General features: G+C 40.5%; 2 protein-coding genes across 5 annotated transcripts in view; both read left to right on the forward strand.

Moving 5' to 3' along the window:
* The first annotated feature begins 2,133 nt into the window (after positions 1 to 2,133).
* On the forward strand, positions 2,134 to 12,061 carry LOC103046151 (leucine-rich repeat-containing protein 27). The gene is made up of 10 exons (XM_007248507.4): positions 2,134 to 2,652; positions 4,167 to 4,297; positions 4,457 to 4,515; positions 5,051 to 5,206; positions 6,228 to 6,468; positions 7,483 to 7,611; positions 9,395 to 9,500; positions 10,637 to 10,746; positions 11,129 to 11,255; positions 11,448 to 12,061. The coding sequence occupies exons 1-10, from the start codon at positions 2,455 to 2,457 to the stop codon at positions 11,544 to 11,546; spliced, it is 1,356 nt and encodes a 451-aa protein (XP_007248569.3). The 5' UTR covers positions 2,134 to 2,454; the 3' UTR covers positions 11,547 to 12,061.
* Positions 12,062 to 13,028: 967 nt separating this feature from the next.
* The window catches only part of pwwp2b (PWWP domain containing 2B), a 38,554-nt gene continuing 33,384 nt past the window's right edge, over positions 13,029 to 18,198 (forward strand). For 3 of the 4 annotated variants that reach the window (XM_049481644.1, XM_049481645.1, XM_049481643.1), the window contains exons 1-2: positions 13,029 to 13,656; positions 16,521 to 18,168. In XM_049481644.1, the coding sequence (XP_049337601.1) occupies positions 13,346 to 13,656; positions 16,521 to 18,168 (1,959 nt within the window). In that variant the 5' untranslated portion in view covers positions 13,029 to 13,345. The remainder of the gene's footprint in view (positions 13,657 to 16,520; positions 18,169 to 18,198) is intronic. The other variant, XM_007248503.4, reaches the window with a different exon arrangement.

Raw genomic sequence — 18,198 nt, forward strand, 5'->3', positions numbered from 1 at the left:
CTAAAGGGGGGTAGGGGGCAGCAGATCACTGCATCACTACTCCCACTCCATCATCCTGCTTCACTTTCTATTTTAAACCCCAAAACCCACAAATATGCACAGTAACATGTAAGAAAGAAAAACAATCATGACAACTTTAGAAGAGAAAAATAGAGAAATAAAACTAATACTACTAACTATAACAGTAATTCTGGAGACAATCAGTAATATTGGAGACAATTTTACCCATTTTCTCCCCATTGGGAAACCCAATTATCCCTGTTCATGTAAACTACCCATCATACATATATATATATATATATATATATATATATATATATATATATATATATATATGTATGTGTGTGTGTGTGTGTGTGTGTATATATCAAATTAATATGTATGTGTAAAAAAGGCCTTCAAAGCAAATATATATATATTATATACAACTCTGGAAAAATAAGATAATGCTCTCTGAAACCGTTTCTCTAATGTTTCTATAACTTTAAGTAAAATGTTTTATTCTATAAACTACAGACAACATTTCTCCCAAATTCCAAATAAAAATATTGTTATTTATAGCATTTATTTGCAGAAAATAAGAAATGGAGCTTTTAGACTTCAAATAATGCAAAGATAACAAGTTCATATTCATAAAGTTTTAAGACTTAAGAAATCAATATTTGGTGAAATAATCCTGCTTTTCTTGTCATTTTCACCTCCATCAGTCTTACACACTGCTTTTTGATAACTTTATGCCACTTCTGGTGCAAAATTTCAAGCAGTACAGCTTGATTTGATGGCTTGTGATCCATCTTATTCTTGATTATTTTCCAGAGGTTTTCAATTTGGGAAAAAACAAAGAAACTTTCATTTTAAGTGGTCTCTTATTTTTTTCTCAGAGCTGTATAATCATGTGTATATACAGTCAAAAGTTTGGACACCCCTTTTCATTTAGTGTTTTTTTTTCTCCATAAGTAACACATATGGAATCATGTTGAAACTTACATTAAACCAGAATACTCTGTGAAGCATTTAGGTGGGCTCTTATCTGGGTAATGAGTCTGGTTATTCTAAAGAACCATTCATCATTTCATCACTACGTCTTTGCTACCGCACTTAAGGGTATTAAAGGTTCTTCAAACCTTTGACACAGTGTTTAAAGACGTCAGCAGCACTAATTTGTCTGTTCCACTCGCACCAGCATAACACACACTACCACCTCATAGACAACTGTTGTTTGGAACAGCACAATTATGCTATTAATCCATACAATTGCATTAATCTGGGTTTGATACTGAACACAGAAGAACATTTTCAATATTTATTACAAATTTTAGTGGTTTTATCAATTTCAAACTGTTTAGCTTATTTTAATGAAGAATAAAGTCTAACTATAACTCTTGCTACATTTCTCTGTAATGTTAGTCAGGTGATTATAGTAAAATGTTTATAAAAATGTATTACTTTGGCACTGACATTAGAAATGGGACAGGGCTGTTAGATTATTTTCTTATATTAATCAGTCTGTAGTTGGGAGAAGGGTTGGCGAGAGAGGTGCTGGGCAGAGGGAGGGCAGGGTTGCCAGGTCCAAAAAATATGCAGCCCAAACTCAGTCTAAAACCCGTCCTTTGAGCTTAAACTAGTCCAAAACATCTGCCTGTGGCACGTTTGAAGCAAATGGCTTGTACGACTTAATATTTTGTTTATAAGTGATTATATTATTTTATAACAGTTTTATATCCCAGTTAAGAACATTTAATAGCAACATAATTAGCAAAAAAACTGACCTTGTTACATTACTTTAAAACTGACTCTTTTCTGTTCTTGCCTGAACTCTCTCTCTCTCTCTCTCTCTCTCTCTCTCTCTCTCTCTCTCACACACAATCTCTCCACTCCCCCCTTCTCTCTCTTTCCATCTCCACATCTTCACACACACCCCTCCCCTCTCTCCCCTTTTCCCGCTGTCCTCCCTTAATTTTTAAAAGTAGCCCGAAAAACGCACCCTCCCCCTTAAATTTTCACCCGCGACTGTTTTTTGGCGGGAAAACCGCGAACCTGGCAACTCTGAAAGGGAGAGGGGTGTCTGTAATGGGCGTGTCTTGTCAGACCCTCCCACAAATTATTCACAATAGAAACCATTCGCCCTTTTTGGGTCCCGTCGCTGCCCGTAGTTTTCGTTTCAGTTTCATGCGTCTTCACCATAGTAACCGTCCACAACATTACTGCAGCAGAAGCGCGTGGAGCCTGAAACCGATTTAACTCTGTATTTAAATCGATTTTAACCGTTTAGGAGTTTTGTTGGTTTGTTGTCGACCTGCAGTTATTGAATAGTCATCGTTGGCGAGGAAAAAGCTCTGTAAATAACCTCCTCTCAGCCTTCATTCCTTTTTATTTCAGCTACAAACATCAGCTGAAACACATCCAGACCACTAGCGGCTGTGGGGATGTGTACAGATAGTATATGAAAGCAGCATGAAAGCCCTTGAAGAAGACATGAGTGACCTCCACCTGAGTCTGGACTGTGGTGACAGTGTGGAGAAATGGCCCAGCAGGATCTCTCTCAGTCAGCAGGAGGACTCCAGTCAATATCTCAAATCCCACACTCTTCATCTGAGCAGACAGAGCCTGAACCTCCTACCAGACCACGCTTTAAAACACACTCAACTCCAGGTATGACTTTTCAAAGACTGTACAGCTCTGTAAAAAAATGTTTAGTTTCTTTTATTTTACCTAATTGAAAACCTTTAAAATATAATCAAGAGGAAGATGGATGATCACAAGCCATCAAACCAAGCTGAATTGCTTGAATGTTTTGCACCAGGAGTGGCAAAAGCAGTGTGTAAGACTGGTGGAGGAGAACATGCCAAGATGCATGAAAACTGTGATTAAAAAACAGGGTTATTCCACCAAATATGGATTTCTGAACTCTCAAAACTTTATGAATATGTACTTGTTTTCTTTACGTGATTTGAGGTCTGAAAACTCTGCATATTTCTTGTTATTTCAGCCGTTTTTCATTTTCTGCAAATAAATGCTCTAAATGACAATATTTTTTTTGGAATTTAGGAGAAATGTCTGTAATTTATAGAATAAAATAACAATGTTTATTTTACTCAAACATATACTTATAAATAGCAAAATCAGAGAAACTGATTCAGAAACTGAAGTGCTCTCTTAATAGGATTGGGTTAGGGATGTGTAACAATGTTGAAATACTGGTATTATTATCAGCATGTTAGTAGTTCAAAACATTTTAGACACACCTCCTGTCATTCAGTGTGTTTTCTTTCTTTTAATATTTTCTTTACATTGTAAATTTAATATTGAAGACACAGATAGATATTGATCTACACATTGATCTATGACTTTTTAAAGACTGTACAGCTCTGGAAAAAGCTTTTTGTTTACATAATTATCCTATATACAAACAAAAAAATATTTCTTTTATACTTTAGATTTTTCTAAGTAGCACATTTATCTTTGAGGACAGATCTGCACACTCTGGGGTTTCTCAGTACCTTCACGAGGGAGAGTCACCTGGAGTTGTTTTCTCAGGGTCTTGAAATATTATGAGCACTATTAGGACAAAAAGTTAAAACAGCAACACACAGACGTGTTCCAAAGGGTCCTGTCAACTGTTCTATTCTAAAAATGTAACATTTTTAACTATTGTCGTTATTTCTGTATTTGTCCTGTTTGAATGAACAAGATGTACTTTATATGTTCATGAGTAGTTAAAGACAAGCAGCAAAATGATGCAACTAATACATAAACTTGCATTAAGCTGGGTCTAAGAAAATATTACTCAGTTTTATACGGGACTCAGAAGAACATGGCTAAACAACTAAGCAAAGAATGACTGAAAACGCTAAACTTGATTTATTGTGCAAGTTTACTTCTAACTCTTTACAAATAAATGCAACATTTCTCTGTGATGCTGGTCAAGTGATTGTAGTCAAATGTTTTATGAAGGTTTATTACTTGGCATTGGCACTGACAGACATGTACATACATATACACATACAATGAAAATATTTACTCAGAATTTCCATAATAGTGCATCCATAATTGTTAACAGCTTTATATCTGTGATCGTGTTTTCATCGATTTCATAGTTTTCACCATAGTATGTACATTTTCTCTCATTCTACACTGATACTATATTTCTTCATTTCTTTAAGCAGAATTTATATCTTGAGGGCAACAAGATATCTAATCTTCCAGAAAATATGTTCAGCAGCTTACCATGTTTGGTTTGGTTGGATCTGAGACACAACCAGCTCGCCTGTCTTCCTGCTGGTATCGGCCAACACAGGTAAAAACACAGCTCCTAAAACTACTTTTAATGAGCTATTTAGCTAAAAAGCATTCCTGACTGGAAACACCAATAAACCACCAATCATCCATTGACCACTTCCACATTCTGTATGATTATCCTTGATAATGATTGCGTTAATATTCCGTTTTTTATTAGATGCTTGAAAACATTGCTGCTGGAGGGTAACCCTATTACAGAACTTCCAAAAGAATTGGGTTAGTGCTAACGTCACTTCTCTGGTTTTCATCTGTTTTACCTTGGAAAAATGATACTGTTTATTGTTATGTGTCTTACTATTTTTAATGCATGACACACACACTGTTGACAAATAAACGTTTTCTATTTGTTTTTCTCCGATTCATTTTACAATGTTTTTCCCGTAAAAAGTGACCCTTATATTATCATAATGAATGACAGGAATAATGTTTATTGAGTGTTATTTTATTTTACAAGAAAATCAATTAAATTAAATAATGATCTGCTTTTTTGTATGCTAATTTTAACCAAATTAACAGTAAAATAAAAAGTATTCTTCAATTACAGCAGCAGCTATTCCTGTAATTTTACAAAATAATGAACTTTGTTATGCTGATATATGACTTTCAAATATGTTTTTGTTGGGTGCTGCAGTCAGACTGCAGTCAGTCAGATTTTAGAACGGGAAAAATTGGTTTTATAAATATAGAAAATGTAAAACTCCCTCATTTAGAATTCAGCTCTTGTCTGTTGTTCTCTGGATTTTCTTTGCAGGTAATGTGATCACGCTGAGAGCCCTGAATCTGAGGAATTGTCCCATCTCCTTCCCGCCGCAGGACGTCCTGCAGCAAGGTCTAGCTCACATCATGCAGTTCCTGCGGCGCAGATCCGTGGCTGAGCGGCCCCTGCGAGGGAGCCAGCCAAATGAAGGTGAACATACCTGTGTATGTGTGTGTGCGCGCGTGCGTGCGTGTGAGCGCTTGTGCACGTGTTTGCATCTAAAAGTGTGTGTACGTTGTCCCTTACCATCTGTGGCTTCGCATAAAAAGGACGGCCTGCCTCAAAAATAGCTCCTTGCCCTGGTTCTGCTTCAGTGATGTGACTTCTGTTCCCTTGGAGACGGCACGTGCGGCTGGGCCGGCTTTGGCGCAGCGCGACCCTGTAATATTTTTAGCTGGATGAAAATGATCGATAACCCCTGGCACTCCCCTCTGTCCCTCTGTGGGGTGGTGTTATCTGATGGTAAGCAGGCTCGCCAGTGCTAAACACATCCCTAAACTAATTATATGTTGCAAAGGAAAGATGCTGAGGTCACAGTTTGTTTAAAAAATCTGAGGCCAATTCCAATGAGAGGAGCTGCTGGAGCTGTATAGACAATTATCGATTTACTGCTGAGCAAATACTTGGCAAGCTCAGTGGGAAGGCTAGCGGCTGTCTTTTTTTTATAATTTCTAGTTTTGTCCCATTTTCTTATCAATTTCGAAGAATAATTACACCACACACACACATTAAGACCTTCCCAATCACTAGTAATGCCCCTGTCACATGACGATGACCTTTTTTCCAATTTAGAGGAAAGCACAGCTCCCCAGCTCCCCAGCTAACAGATGCCTGTGCTGACCGTCAATGGGGAGAGAGATACCCACCCTGAGAGAACAAGAGGAATTGTTCTGACACCTCAGACACCTCAGAGCCTCAGCTGCTGTCTTTTTATTAGATTGTATGACTGTATGTCATGCAGCTTTCTGATTCAATAACTGTCCATTGTAGTGCAGAATTACAGTCCTACAGGTCTTTCACCTCACGTTTTGAAGGCAGCAGAATAAAAGGTGTCATGCTGGAGTCAAGCACGGCCCTCCGGTGACCCAAGAGGTCATGTCATGCCAGTTTCCTTTTTGTGTCTGCATACATTTGCATACTAAAGTCTCATTCCTGCCCTGCTCACTTCCAGTCTCAGGCACCATGCCTGCTGTGGAGAGGCTGGCGTTGTCGGAAGTCGTCCAGTCCAGCGTGGACCTGACTGAGGAGGCAGATGACAGCGAGCTTCAACGCTTCGAGGAGCTCCGGCAGCGAATGATCCAGATGGAGAGGGCAGATCTAGGCTACCACACACCTGCTAGTCAGACGCCATGCCGCCTCAGAGCAGCAGGGGGCGACAGATCACACAGAACTCATTCCCTGTCCAGTGGAAGGTAACTGAAATAGAGTTAGTTAAAAGGTTTACAAGATGAAAGGCCATTAAACAGGATGTCTGTTGATCTGTAAACTTCTGGAATGTCTTAAATTAATTTATCTGGAACAAAAATGACTTTTTTTGAGTTTTCTTAAAATGTCTTAAATCTGTTGCCCAAAGGTCTTTAAAAAAAATTTTGATTTCCGTGCATTGCACTGTCATGTTCTCGTCCGGTTTTGCATCTCTCTGGTCTGTTCCTGTGTATATTTACCCTCTGCACATGCCCTGTGTGTATCCCGTGTCTCTGCCCTTGTCTTCTGTGTGCTTACCTGTTTGTTTGTAGCTCCGCCCCCTTGTTACCCGGTCCCAGGTGTTTCCCGTCAGTCAGGTCCCATAGTCCTGTGTTTTTTTTTTTGTACTCCATGTTACTTTTTGCTTCAATTTTTCAGTTGTTTGTTTATTTTGTGTTTTTTCAATAAATACTCATAAGTTACAGTACTGATTTAACTAAGCAACTATAACTAATATATATAATTCTATTTATGGTTCAGAGTGGTGTTATTTTTAGGTAGGTTAAATACTCTCTTTTAGCTAGTTTAGCAATACTGTAGGCAAGGGAAAACATGGGAGGCATGGGGTGCAAATTTCATGAAAATAATTGGATAACCCCAATGTTGCCCCAATTAGACCCTATTTTCATGAATAGAGCAAGCTCATAGTTAAGTCTAAAGTTTTGTCTCTGAGCAGCTTTACTTCTTAAATATATTTTCCTCATATCTGCAGATACCCTGTAAGTAGTCATAGTTTGATTCAACCTGGCTACTAACATGATTAACAGTGACTTGAACCAATGCTCAACCCACAAACTTACATAATGTTATCTGATGAAAGAATGCTGTACAATATATTGCTGTTCATTTTTATTCATAATATACACATAATAATACACACTTGAGTGCTAGAGAGCAATACATATTATGCTGTAATAGCTATAGAGTGAAACTACTAATGATTATACAATGTTTCATTACAGGGAGGTACAAGGAAGGTTCCCAGAGCTGCCTTCATCTGATGAGAGGAACTGGAACAGATCAGAAGAGAGGAGTTTAGCTGCCCTGAAAGCGATGAACGAACAGCAAGCCTTGCTGGAACAAAGAAGAAAGTGAGAAAGTAAAACGTGCCTTGTGTTGATTTAATTATAAAAACAACAACTTTATATAATACTTCATACAACTTCTAATAATCAGTTTTTTGCATCCTCTCTGTGATGTAGTATTGGCAATAGTTAATACTATATTAATGTGAATGTTTCCATTTTTCAAACCATCCTCATGGGCCCCCACAGATTTCACAATTTATCTGTAGCCCAATTTGTAACACAAAAGAATAAATCAGAAATGTGGACCATCTGATGCTCCCTGAGGATCCTGACAATGTAGACAATCAGGCAAGACTAAAAAACTCCTTGCAGTGTAGAAGCTGTAAAGAGTAACTCAGCATTTTTGATTGGCTTTTTATCTCAGAGGCACTCTGGTTTGATGGTTAGCACTTTTGCCTCTCAGCTCTGGGGCTCAAGACAATACCTGGGTGAACCGTCCATGTCCTCTCTATGGCTGTGGGAGTTTCCTCTGGGGACTTGGGTTTTCTCCTACAGTCTAAAAACATGAAGGTCAGGTAAATTGGTTACTCTAAATTGCCTTGGTGAATGTGTTTGTGTGTGTGTGCATGTGTGTGTAAGAGAATATGCCTTTATGTTCACATATGGTATAACACTCTTCCTGGGTAAACCCCATAAGCCAAATGCAGTCTTTAATGTGGATGGGAATTTCTGGTTAAATCTGACCAAAATTAAGTATAAAAATGGTATGGATGGTCTAAAGCGCTGCTACTATGATCGGCAGATCGCTGGTTCGCATCCTGGTCATGTAGCTAGCCATCAGCTGCCGGTGCCCTAAGAGAGCACAATTGGCTTTGCTCTCTCTGGGTGGGTAAATGGCGCTCCCTTCCCACATCACTCCAAAGGGTGATGTCGCTCAGCACAAGGTGTCTTTGAGCTGAGGTATCAGAACCGAGTCGCTGCGCTTTTCTTCTGAGCGCACTGTGATGCCACTCGGCGATACTACATCAGCAACAGTTGGAAAAGAGGCGGTGGCTTCACATGTATGGGAAGAGGCATGTGCTGGTCTTCACCCTCCATGTGTTGTGGCATTACTTGTGATAACAGAGTATACAGCTGACTAGTAGCTGAATGGGTGGGACAATTGGCCTAGCTAAATTGGGAGAAAAAAAAATGTTATGAATAGACAATTTCCAAGCACTAAACTAATGTACATCCTAAACCCTGTATGTAGGTTTAAATTCAATTCTTCACACTCATACTGTGCTGCTCAGAATTGTAATTTTAAAAGGCCCTAAAATAGAACCTCGTGGAACTTGCTATATATGCTAAACTGTTTTCAGAATTAAGATTATTAAGTGTTTAAAAAGGTTAAGTTACACCATACATGTTTTTTTGCTGTTCATAATAAAATCAGGGTCACACAATGAAGAAGCAGAACTGAGTCATGCTCCTTGCGCAGTGGCGTGTCTGACAGAGGAGAGCTTATTGCAGCCTTGTTGGGCGTTTACCTCTAGCCCTTGATGTATCTCACTCTGGCAGACAGAGCTTTTAGCTAATAGCTCAGATCCAGGCAGGGATTTGATCTTACGTGATGAATCTGATGGTGCAGTTTCAGACAGCAGGGCTGTGTAGTGTCAAATGAGATGAAGCGCAAACAGGAGAGGGAGCATAATATTATGGCCACCAGTGCATAAAGAAATGATGCACCAACTTTAAATTTGATTGCAAGCCTCACAAACTTAGCATCCTTATGCATAACTACTGTGTGTATACCAGTATACATTTTAATAGCATATTTTTATGTGTGGGTGTGTGTATGTTTCAGAGATGAAGATCTCTTGCGGGAGTGGAGAAAACAGGCCAGGATTCTGCAGGAGCAGAAAATATTGGAACAGAAGGAGGTCAGACAGGAGAGGCAGAAAAGAGAAGAGGTAGAGACACATTCTGGTATCTCTGCTAAGTCAGTGTACATCTAATGTGAGCTAAACACAAGTGGACAGTGAGACACATGGCAGATTGAACAGACAATTTGTGTGAAGATTTCTTCACCAATTCATCAATTACATGTTACAAAACCAAATTCTAAAATAGTTTCTCTAAATAATTACTATGCATTAAGTGGCATTGCCTATTTTACTTGTGTGTAATTTAAAGCAACAGTTCTTAAGATTTTTAAAATGAAAGCAGAGTGTGGAGGGGACAAAACTTTACAATGAATTGCATCAGTGTGCTTCTGCTACCATTCCTGCAAAGCCATATATATTAATTCTAAAAACAGGTTGTCTGGTAGGTCCCAGGATCTTTTTCTAGGTATAACAACATTTCCTAGCTACCTGAGCAATCCTGGTGCTGCTAATGGCACTGATACAAGAGCTACTGCGAACATTGAGATATCAGAACAGCAAACTCAGACTTTGTCTGTTCATTCACACATAGATAAACCAAAGAAACACAGAATTAGAACTGATAACAGCTGGTAAGCTAAAGGAGAACACAATAGTCCTTGCTAAAATCACTCATTTACTCAGAAAAGACCCGGCATCACATAAAAAACACATATCTGACTGATCAAACAAGCATTATTAGTAGGGTCAAATCCAGCTTTGCAAGAAACTATAGTTCTTCTATCACTTCCTCTGTGCTGTGAGAAATGACTCGCACCATAACACCTCCCAACTCATACAGGTGTAAAAGTTCTCAAGTCACCCCCTTGAGAACCCCTATCCTGATCAGGATACTTTTATCCCATTTTGGCATGTAAGCGTTAATATGCATGGTAACAAATAGCCGTGTCAATTTAGTTCCATTAATTTTGTTGTGGTTTTGTATAAAACCCTGCCTGTACTGATTCTTTTATTGATCAGTGAAAAATGATGTTGGTCAACTGAAAGAAGCATGACCTTTTATCTATGATCTTATGTTTTTTCTCATACCACTTACATTGATAAATTATACATTGATAAATTTTCTTTGTGACTACATTAGAGATGATACTAGTGCACATTTTAAATTATTTTAATATCATTTTTCTCACCTCTTTTTCTTTATTTTTTCCCCAAACATAAAGAATACCCCATATGCCACTGACTCTTCATGTAAGGAGGGAGACAATGGTGCCTCTGACAGTGGTGCCCAGACAACCCCCCAGAGGTCACACATGGATACAGATGAGGCCAGGTACACACAATCAATTATTCTTAATTACTCCAAAAAAGCCAAAAAACGAAAACTGCAATTATGGGTGTAAAGACAGTCTATTAGTATTGGTTGTGCTCATTTTTTAGACAGAGCCAGAAAAAAAAATTAAAACTTGAAAAATGCTGACCTCTAGTGGTCAGAATTATGAATGACAAATATTAAGTTGTGCTGATAGATTTAGTTTATGGGTTGTTTTTCTTACCTTGAAATAACTTCCATAAACATCCATCTAAAATCCATCTGTTCAAGTAATACAACAATACTGTATTATTAAACATAAATTGATATTAAATCTTGTACTGCTGGTTGTTCAAGTATGTAATGTTCGTTTAACTATATTATGTGGCGTGTATGTCTAAAGAGTGGCACGCGACCGAGAGCTGGAGCAGCGCATCAAAGATCATGTTCAGATGATGAAGGAAAGACGCAGAAGGCCCCGAGGACCCCCTGGTGAGGAGATCCAGGCAGCAGCTCAGGAGATGGAGCAGGTAAGAATCTGAGCTGGGACACAAAGATCTATGAGCTCCCTGATTGACTCTAACGTTTGTGTTGAAAAAAAAAGAAGATCTGAGTATAAATTTTTATTTTAACATTGATATTATTCTTTTTTATTTTCTTCTTTTATTGTATACTTTGACAAAGCTGTGCATTTGAAGAGTTTCTCATTTTCTGTTTGTAAGGTAAAACAGTTGCAGTTGGAGCTTGCAGAAAGAAAACGACTGAGAGACCTTGAGTATCGATTGACCGCCTTCACTGCAGACAGCTTTCAAACTTCATGATAAATAACCCAGCCAACATGCTCATGTGCTTCCACAGGGGTGAAGCTTTGGTTAAGTGGACTCCAGGTGGGCATGGAGTGGATTTGTATGTGTGTGTTTGTGATTTTACTGAGACCTAGTTGTGCTTCCCAAATGGGCTTTATCATTACAGCACAAGAAAATATCACATGGGTCCCATCTAGGCCTCATGTGCAGACTACAACCCAGATGGGGCCCATTTTTAACACATTTGGGTCCCATCATTAACCCTTCTGGTTCTCAGTTGGGCTACTCATACAGACCCCACATGTGCCTGTTATCTGGAAACAAGCTTCCAGCTGTGCTGCTATCTGGACAAACCTTACAATTACAGTCCAACACAATAGCAACTATTATATTGTATTGGTTTGGGTTTTTTTGTCCCTTATTACACAAATTGCACATGCAATATTTAATTTAAAGATTTGATAAAAAAAAATCTACACTGGCAATCATGTATGACCTTTCCTATGTTTATAAAGAAATTTACCATTTGACCACAGTGTGGCGCTTTTTCCATTGTAATCCATCACCCTCTCTAAAGCCATGCGAATAATGCCAAGCTTTAGGAGGCAGCCATTTTAAGATTAGGGCCTAGTTAGGCTGTTGCTGCAAAGAAATCAGAAGAAAACGACATAGAACTACAGCATATCATTTTATACATGTGTGATTAAATGCAGTGTTCACACGTTTTTGGAAAATGTTCCACATATTCATTAACATCCGTATTTTACCCTACTCACAGCTAAGGTCATCCAGTCATGCACTGGACAGCAGCACATTGAATTGGCCTGCAGCAAAGGCTTACCCAGGCTTTGTGTATAGGTCATTTTATTTCCCTCAATTTAGAAATAGATTTAAAATTAGTGATCAGTCCCTGTAGCAGTCTTATTATGCTTATTTTTATTTTATAGATATTTTAATCCTAGTCTATTTGCTGTAAGCCTAATGTTACATAAACCAACTTGTGTTCTATTATAAGGAGAGCTGGGTAGTCCAGATCCAGAAATAGTTCTCTAATTTGTTTTAACTTGCATGACCTGGAGAAAAACACACACTTTACACAGAAAACCATCTTTTAGACACATCAAAAAATCTAGCAAGCTGCAGTCACAGTCCTTCTTTCTTTCCTTCACCTTTTTATAAATTAAGTTGATGATCACAAACTCCTAACTGCATAATAGCCTCAAAGTATGGATGCAGTGAACAATGTAGTACCATGCAGTTTTTGGGACTGCATGTCCATTATGTGAAATTGACTGAACCTGCTGTAAAGGACAATCTTTAAAAAGACAAAGACAACGTGTGGTGCCATTGATTAATTAAATGTTTTTGGTATTTATTTGATAACTTTGTTGTGAAAGATAGCTGGGTTGTAAGATTTCAGGATGGTGTGTCTGGAGAATTTTCTAACAAGATAAGCTGTTAAACTAGATGTGTGTTACAGCAGAAGTAAAAATACAGAGCTTTTTTCTTGAAGCACAGGGTGTTTTAAAAAAAAAACAGGGATCCATCAGTAGGGCTCATATATCACATTAAAATGTATGTAAACTCAAATAAACGGCCGTGCAGTGCTATCTGGTGGGCAAAATGCCTTGATGTAAATCACTGCTGGGAGTGGGACCCAAGCAAGCAGCTCAAAGGCGGTGAGAAGGGCTCAGTGTAAACATGTGCGAAAAAGTGCTGGGTGGAAACCGGGCTGGCAGAATGTGAATAGAAGCGGAGAGTCGGCGTTTTCACTTCTCCTCTCTCGCCTTTCTTTGTGATGTCACCGCTGCTGGATGCTCTGTAATTGCCCCGGTGGGGCTGATGGCGTCATTCCGTGCCCCTGTGTAGCTTCCCGTGCTTTGCTGGGAGAAGGGGATCAGGAGCTGAGGCCGACGCGAGCGCCTCCTGCGGCCGAGATCGAGCAGCGCCAAGCCGGACACGCCGGACACCTCGACTCGGGGAGCATGGAGGCCGTGGCGGAGGAGCTGCGGGCCGGCTCCCGGATTCCGGTGACCATCGAACAAATAGTCAACGACACGCTGGTGGTCACGCTCACGTACCGGGAGAGGAACTACACGGGCATTTTGCTCGAATGCAGCAAAAAGTGAGTTGCATTTTTATTGAGTTTATATTTAAAACGCGTGCAGAACAGAGGCTAGCTGGTTAGCTAGAATCGCGGGCCTACAGTTGCTAAGCTATCTAGCTTATCTAGCCTGGCTAACGTTAGCTAAACTAAGCTAAGCTAAGCTAGCCAGCATGAAGAAGAGGCCAGTCAGTGAGACAAGCAGGCCTTTCATTTGTACAAATCCAGCTAAGGATTTACAGGGTAAAACGCCTTAATGACATAAAAACACACGGATACTACTCGAAAATCAGTATATAAACAAATATCAACTGAGGTTTTGCTTGTCATAATGGCATTTCTTACAAATAATAGCTAGGTTAATTGAATACCTGCCAGCTAAGGTTGAGTGCTCTCCAGTTAGCCACATATCTTTACTACTGTAGCCTAGCTAGTTACATAAACACAGTCATAAATCAGCCAGGTTACATCCATACACTCTGTCTTGTAAGCTAATTGTGGTTGTCTTCACCTTAAATGTCTAAAATATGTGTTTATCAGCTCATTTTCATTGTACAGAAATGCTAGCCATTATTCTCAAGGGAAGGACAGTCTCTCATTGTTGTAGCTTGTTGTTGCTAACTCAAACTGTAATGGCCAGGTTAGTTAACTAACTTATTGTTTGTACAGTATTGCTGCCTGCTTTTCCCTTACTTGTCATGGAGATCTGTTTGTTTTTGTGCCATGAAACATCTTTTCACTGGAAACCTCCTATCAGACACATGTCTAGCAAACTGGCTTTACAGTCCTACCTCCCCTCTTCATTTTTTATTAGGCTGTTAACCAAAAGCTCCAAACTGCATAATAGACTGGAAGTGTCGATTATTAAGTGATAGTGGCAGTGCAGTACAATGCAGTTGTTTGGGACTGTTCTATTACATGTCTAATATGTTTAATATACTGACCCTGCCAACCTTTTTAAAATACAAAGACAAGTGGGGTATCCTTGATTAAGTCACTATTTTTGCATTCATTAATCTTGTTGTTAGATTATAGGATTGCAGGATGGTGTGTCTGGAGAATATTCTAGCTCTCATGCTGACTGACTGGATGTGTGTTACAGTTGAAGTACAGTGCTCTTTAAAAAGCACAGAGTGTATTTTTAGCAGGGCTACACCAGAATCCTACTAGGTTTTCCTTAAGGGCTTTCTCTCTCTCTCACACACTTACTTACACACACACACTCACAGGTGATCACTTCTTGTGAGACCTTATTCTAGAAGTATCTTTAAGTAGTTGCTGATTTAGGACCAGTGTCTTCTTTCATTTACCATAAGCTGATTGACAGTCATGGCCTATAGCCTAGAACTGCACTCCTGTTTGAAGAATGCTCTAACTTTTTCTGTTGTGGCAATGTGATGTTTTTTTTTTTTTTTTTTTTTTTTTACGATTATCATTCCTGTGCCACCCTTAATATGCTGATGTTTGTCATTTCCTGTATCTTAATAACTGATTACAGTGCTGTGTCTTTGAATGCCAGTGCTGAGTCATTGCCGCTTAAGTGCTCTGCTTCCGTACTTGGCCAAATCCTGGACTTCTTGTACAGTCTTTGTACCCCTTAGTCAATGTTAACTTTGTGCAAGTTATAAATTTGTTTACTCGGTGCATCACCAGCAGACTGGCATTCTGCCCCAATGGCTTTATGACCTCCAAAATTAGAAAAAAAAGAAATTGTACTGCTGTAGAATAAGTTGAATGCTAATGCAGTAACTTGTAGCCTGTATATTTAGCCACATGCCTGTAATAATAATTATACCTATTGCTGTTTGCCTGGAGACTCGTAGGGCAGGGTTTCCTCTTATCAAATGTCTCCAAGGGCAATGCAGGGGGGGACACAGTCTTGTAGGGTTTAATTAATAATCCCCATACAATCAAATATCAGGCAGGGTGTGAAAACAATCAAATCTCCTGACTCTCGCTGCCTCCCTGGTGGCTGATGGGATTGTTTTTGTTCAGTGACAGAGGGGGTGGGAGGGGTGTTCTGTGGCAGGCCTGTTGGCCTCTTTGTCTGCTGTCTCTGACAGAGCCTAGCCATGCAGCTTGCTGCCTAGGCCACAGCCGAACTTGAGCGGCTATGACAAAATTGTCCAAGCTACTCATCCAAACACGTCAGTATCGTGCTTCACAAAGATAGCATTTGAATTTATTTTTGGATCACTTTACCACGCATACACTTGAGGTCAGTCTTCTGTTTAACAAAGACAATAGTGCATTTTATCATGGTTCTGCATGCTTTACCCCTGTGCTCTGTAAAATGACTGTGTGGTGCCTCAGGTAGTGAAAAGACTTGTGGGTATTACTTTGGGTTTTTTTTTTTTTTAAACTGCACTCTGAAATGTTTTATCTTTACAACCCAGTTGTCAGAACTCAATGTTCATACTAGTCTTGAATATTAAAAGCTTTAGATTTGCTCAAAGACAGGAAGAATTGGTTTTGTTCCAGCTCATTGAAAGCTCTGGCAGAGCCGGTCTAAAAGCAATCATCCCAAGATCAAAGTTGCCAGGGGTAGTGCTTTACCTGGAATTTTTGTTCCATGAAGCTCTAAAATTGTCCCACTCCCTGTTGCGAAACTGCTCGAGAGTAAACTGGAGCCACACAAAGGAAGTTAAAAGCTCTATAATTATTTTTGGTAGTGCTGGCTCAGGCTCTAAAACTCTACATAAATAATTCAGTTCTTATGTCTGTAAAGGATAATGTATTTTTAAAATCTGTATTTATATTTGGCCATAATGACTAATTTCTACCTGAGTGGATTCATGCTTATTTGGTCCTGTGTAAAGATTTGGTGTTAATTAAAAAAAAAACAGTTCAGTAGCCTTACAGTTTTTCTCTTTTGTTCTGTGTAGGACTGGTTTGTTCTGCCTGCCAGATGTCGTAGGAAAGACAGAAGAACCTTTCACATCCAAACAGGAGTGTGAAGTTCTGAACGAGGAGCCATGCTCCAAACCTCCTATTCAGCCAGCACAGCGACCAAAGGATGAGAACACAGAGCCTGAAAAGACTCCATGTGCCCCCATCCCAGTCCCGGTGCTGCCAGGCCAGACTACCTACCCCCCGTACTTTGAGGGTGCACCTTTCCCTCAGCCTATGTGGGTGCGTCACACATACAACCAATGGGTGCCCCAGCCTCCACCCAGGCCGATCAAAAGAAAGAAGAGGCGGTCTCGGGAGCCGGGGCGAATGACCATGAGTACCATCAGACTGCGACCGAGGCAGGTCCTTTGTGAGAAGTGTAAGAACACAGTAACCAGCGATGAAGACAGTAAAGACGGGTCCACAGTGGCAAAGACGTCCAGGAAGGAGAACGCACCACAGGGGGAAGAACATACCAAGGAAGCCCATCTCAAAGGGCAAAGGAAGGAAGATGGTGACACTACAAAGGAATCCAAGAGGCGGGAAGATGCACCAGGCTATGAGAGCAAGAGGTTCAGAAAAGAGAGGAAAGAGGATGATAAGTTCACATGTAGTGACATAGTACCACACAGTCCTGTAATAAAGATATCCTACAGCACTCCACAAGGGAAAGGGGAAGTTATGAAAATCCCATCCAGAGTGCACGGTTCAGTAAAACCCTTCTGCCCCAAGCAGCTGATGCAGAATGGGGAGCACGACAGCAGTCGTGAGCCCAAGAAAGAGCTGCGATCCCCAATGAACTCCATTAGAACTGGCCTCACAGTGTCCATTCCCAAGCTCAAACTCCCAAAGCTGTCTGATCAGGACATCCCCTCACCGAAGATCCGGTTAAGGTCCCGTGGAGATGGGGAGGAGCGTGTATCTGTGTATGAGGCAGAATTAGTGGCGGATCCTCGACGAAAGAGTCCCCGGGTCCCTGCACCAGACCTGCCAAAAGACTCTGGGGAGGAAAAGAACCCGCTGGAGCTTTGGTCAGGTAGTTCGGGAGAGGAGGGTGAGCGACATGGTGATCTTACTCTGCTCATCAACTTCCGCAAGCGGAAGGCCGACTCATCCAGCCTGTCCGTATGCAGCAGTGACAGCCTAGATGAATCCAAGTCCTTTAGCTCGGACGGCACCTCTCCTGAGCTGTGTGACTTAGCACCTGGTGACGTCTCGTCATCCTCATCAACACGCGAGAGCCAAGGCAAGACGGTCCCGCCACTGACCGTGCGTCTGCACACGCGCAGCATGAGCAAATGCCTAACGGAGGAAGGACATGCAGTGACCGTGGGAGATGTTGTGTGGGGGAAGATCCATGGTTTCCCTTGGTGGCCGGCACGTGTCCTCAGCATCAACGGAAGCCGGAGGGATGAGGGCGAAATGGACGCTCCCTGGCCTGAGGCCAAGGTGTCCTGGTTTGGCTCACCAACCACCTCACAATTGTCTGTGGCCAAGCTCTCGCCCTTTCGTGAATTCTTTAGGCTACGCTTTAACCGCAGGAAGAAGGGAATGTATCGCCGTGCCATCATCGAGGCGGCCAAAGCTGTGGGCCACATGAGCACTGAGATCGCTTCCCTGCTCTCACACTGCGAGACATAGGTAAGAGCTCTGGAAAAAAAACTATTGTTC

The sequence above is a fragment of the Astyanax mexicanus genome, chromosome 7 (genome assembly GCF_023375975.1).
Source record: "Astyanax mexicanus isolate ESR-SI-001 chromosome 7, AstMex3_surface, whole genome shotgun sequence".
Lineage (NCBI taxonomy): Eukaryota > Metazoa > Chordata > Actinopteri > Characiformes > Acestrorhamphidae > Astyanax > Astyanax mexicanus.

What these genes read in the sequence shown, in the direction of transcription:
- LOC103046151 (XM_007248507.4), top strand. Translation starts at nt 2,455, where the DNA reads ATGAAAGCCCTTGAAGAAGACATGAGTGACCTCCACCTGAGTCTGGAC. An exon ending in AGGGAGCCAGCCAAATGAAG is followed by an intron (nt 5,207 to 6,227) that starts GTGAACATACCT and finishes GCTCACTTCCAG; the next exon opens with TCTCAGGCACCATGCCTGCT. An exon ending in CATTCCCTGTCCAGTGGAAG is followed by an intron (nt 6,469 to 7,482) that starts GTAACTGAAATA and finishes GTTTCATTACAG; the next exon opens with GGAGGTACAAGGAAGGTTCC.